This window comes from Condylura cristata, unplaced genomic scaffold (assembly GCF_000260355.1).
Source record: "Condylura cristata isolate star-nosed mole 26May11 unplaced genomic scaffold, ConCri1.0 scaffold00050, whole genome shotgun sequence".
Taxonomy (NCBI): domain Eukaryota; kingdom Metazoa; phylum Chordata; class Mammalia; order Eulipotyphla; family Talpidae; genus Condylura; species Condylura cristata.
Window position 1 is genome coordinate 2032334 of NW_004567151.1, and position 797 is coordinate 2033130.

At 77.7% G+C, this 797-nt stretch overlaps 1 protein-coding gene across 1 annotated transcript in view; it reads left to right on the forward strand.

The window, feature by feature from the left end:
• LOC101627360 (chromosome unknown open reading frame, human C1orf74) overlaps positions 1 to 791 on the forward strand; it is a 2112-nt gene extending 1321 nt beyond the window's left edge. Inside the window, exon 2 of the mRNA XM_004694917.2 lies at positions 5 to 791. Within this exon, the coding sequence (XP_004694974.1) occupies positions 5 to 712 (708 nt within the window). The 3' untranslated portion in view covers positions 713 to 791. The remainder of the gene's footprint in view (positions 1 to 4) is intronic.
• The last annotated feature ends 6 nt before the right edge of the window (positions 792 to 797 follow it).

The window sequence follows — 797 nt, forward strand, 5'->3', positions numbered from 1 at the left end:
GCAGCTGGCCGCGCAGGTGCTGGCCGTGGCCCGCGGCCTGAAGCCGGCGCTGCTGTACGACTGCAACGGCGCGGGGCCCGCCGAGCTCCAGGGCTACCTGGCGGAGCTGCGCGGCCTGGGGCTCCCGAGCCGGGGCCTGCTCGTCCTGCAGCTGGCCGAGCACTGCCTGGTGGTCAGCCCCGAGCCCGCCTGCCGGCTCCTGGAGCGGGCGCTGCGCGGCCCCACGGCCCTGGTGGACGTGTCCCGCTCCCAGCCCCGGCCGGCGCTCTGCTCCCTGGACCAGCGGCCGGACCTCCAGGCCCTCGTGGCGGACACCGCCAGGCTCCTGCGCGGGCTGCGGGGGGACCCGTGTCCGGCCGCCGCCCGCAGCAGCGTCCCCTGCGCCGCCGCCGCCACCGGCGGCGACCTCTGCACGCTCTTCGGGATCCTCCTGGGCTACCCCGCCCCCTACACGCTGCGCCCTGACCAGGGGGACGACAACTGCCTGGCCCTGACCCCGCTGCGGGTGTTCACCGCCCGCGCGTGCTGGCCGCTGGGGCCGCCCCCCGTGGCGCTCTACTCCTTCAGCGTCCCGGACAGCCTGTGCCCGGCCCTGCGGGACCCGCTGCGCGCCTGGGAGCAGGACCTCAGGGCTCGCTGCGGGGCGCAGAGCGACTTCGCCCACCTCAGCGTCAGCTCCGAGGTGGTCACCCTGCCGGCTGTGGCCCTCTGACCGCCGAGATGCACGCGGGCGCCAGGGGGTGACCCGCTCCGGCCCGGGCGCGGCCGCGTCACCACAGCGCTCGGGAAGGACGCTG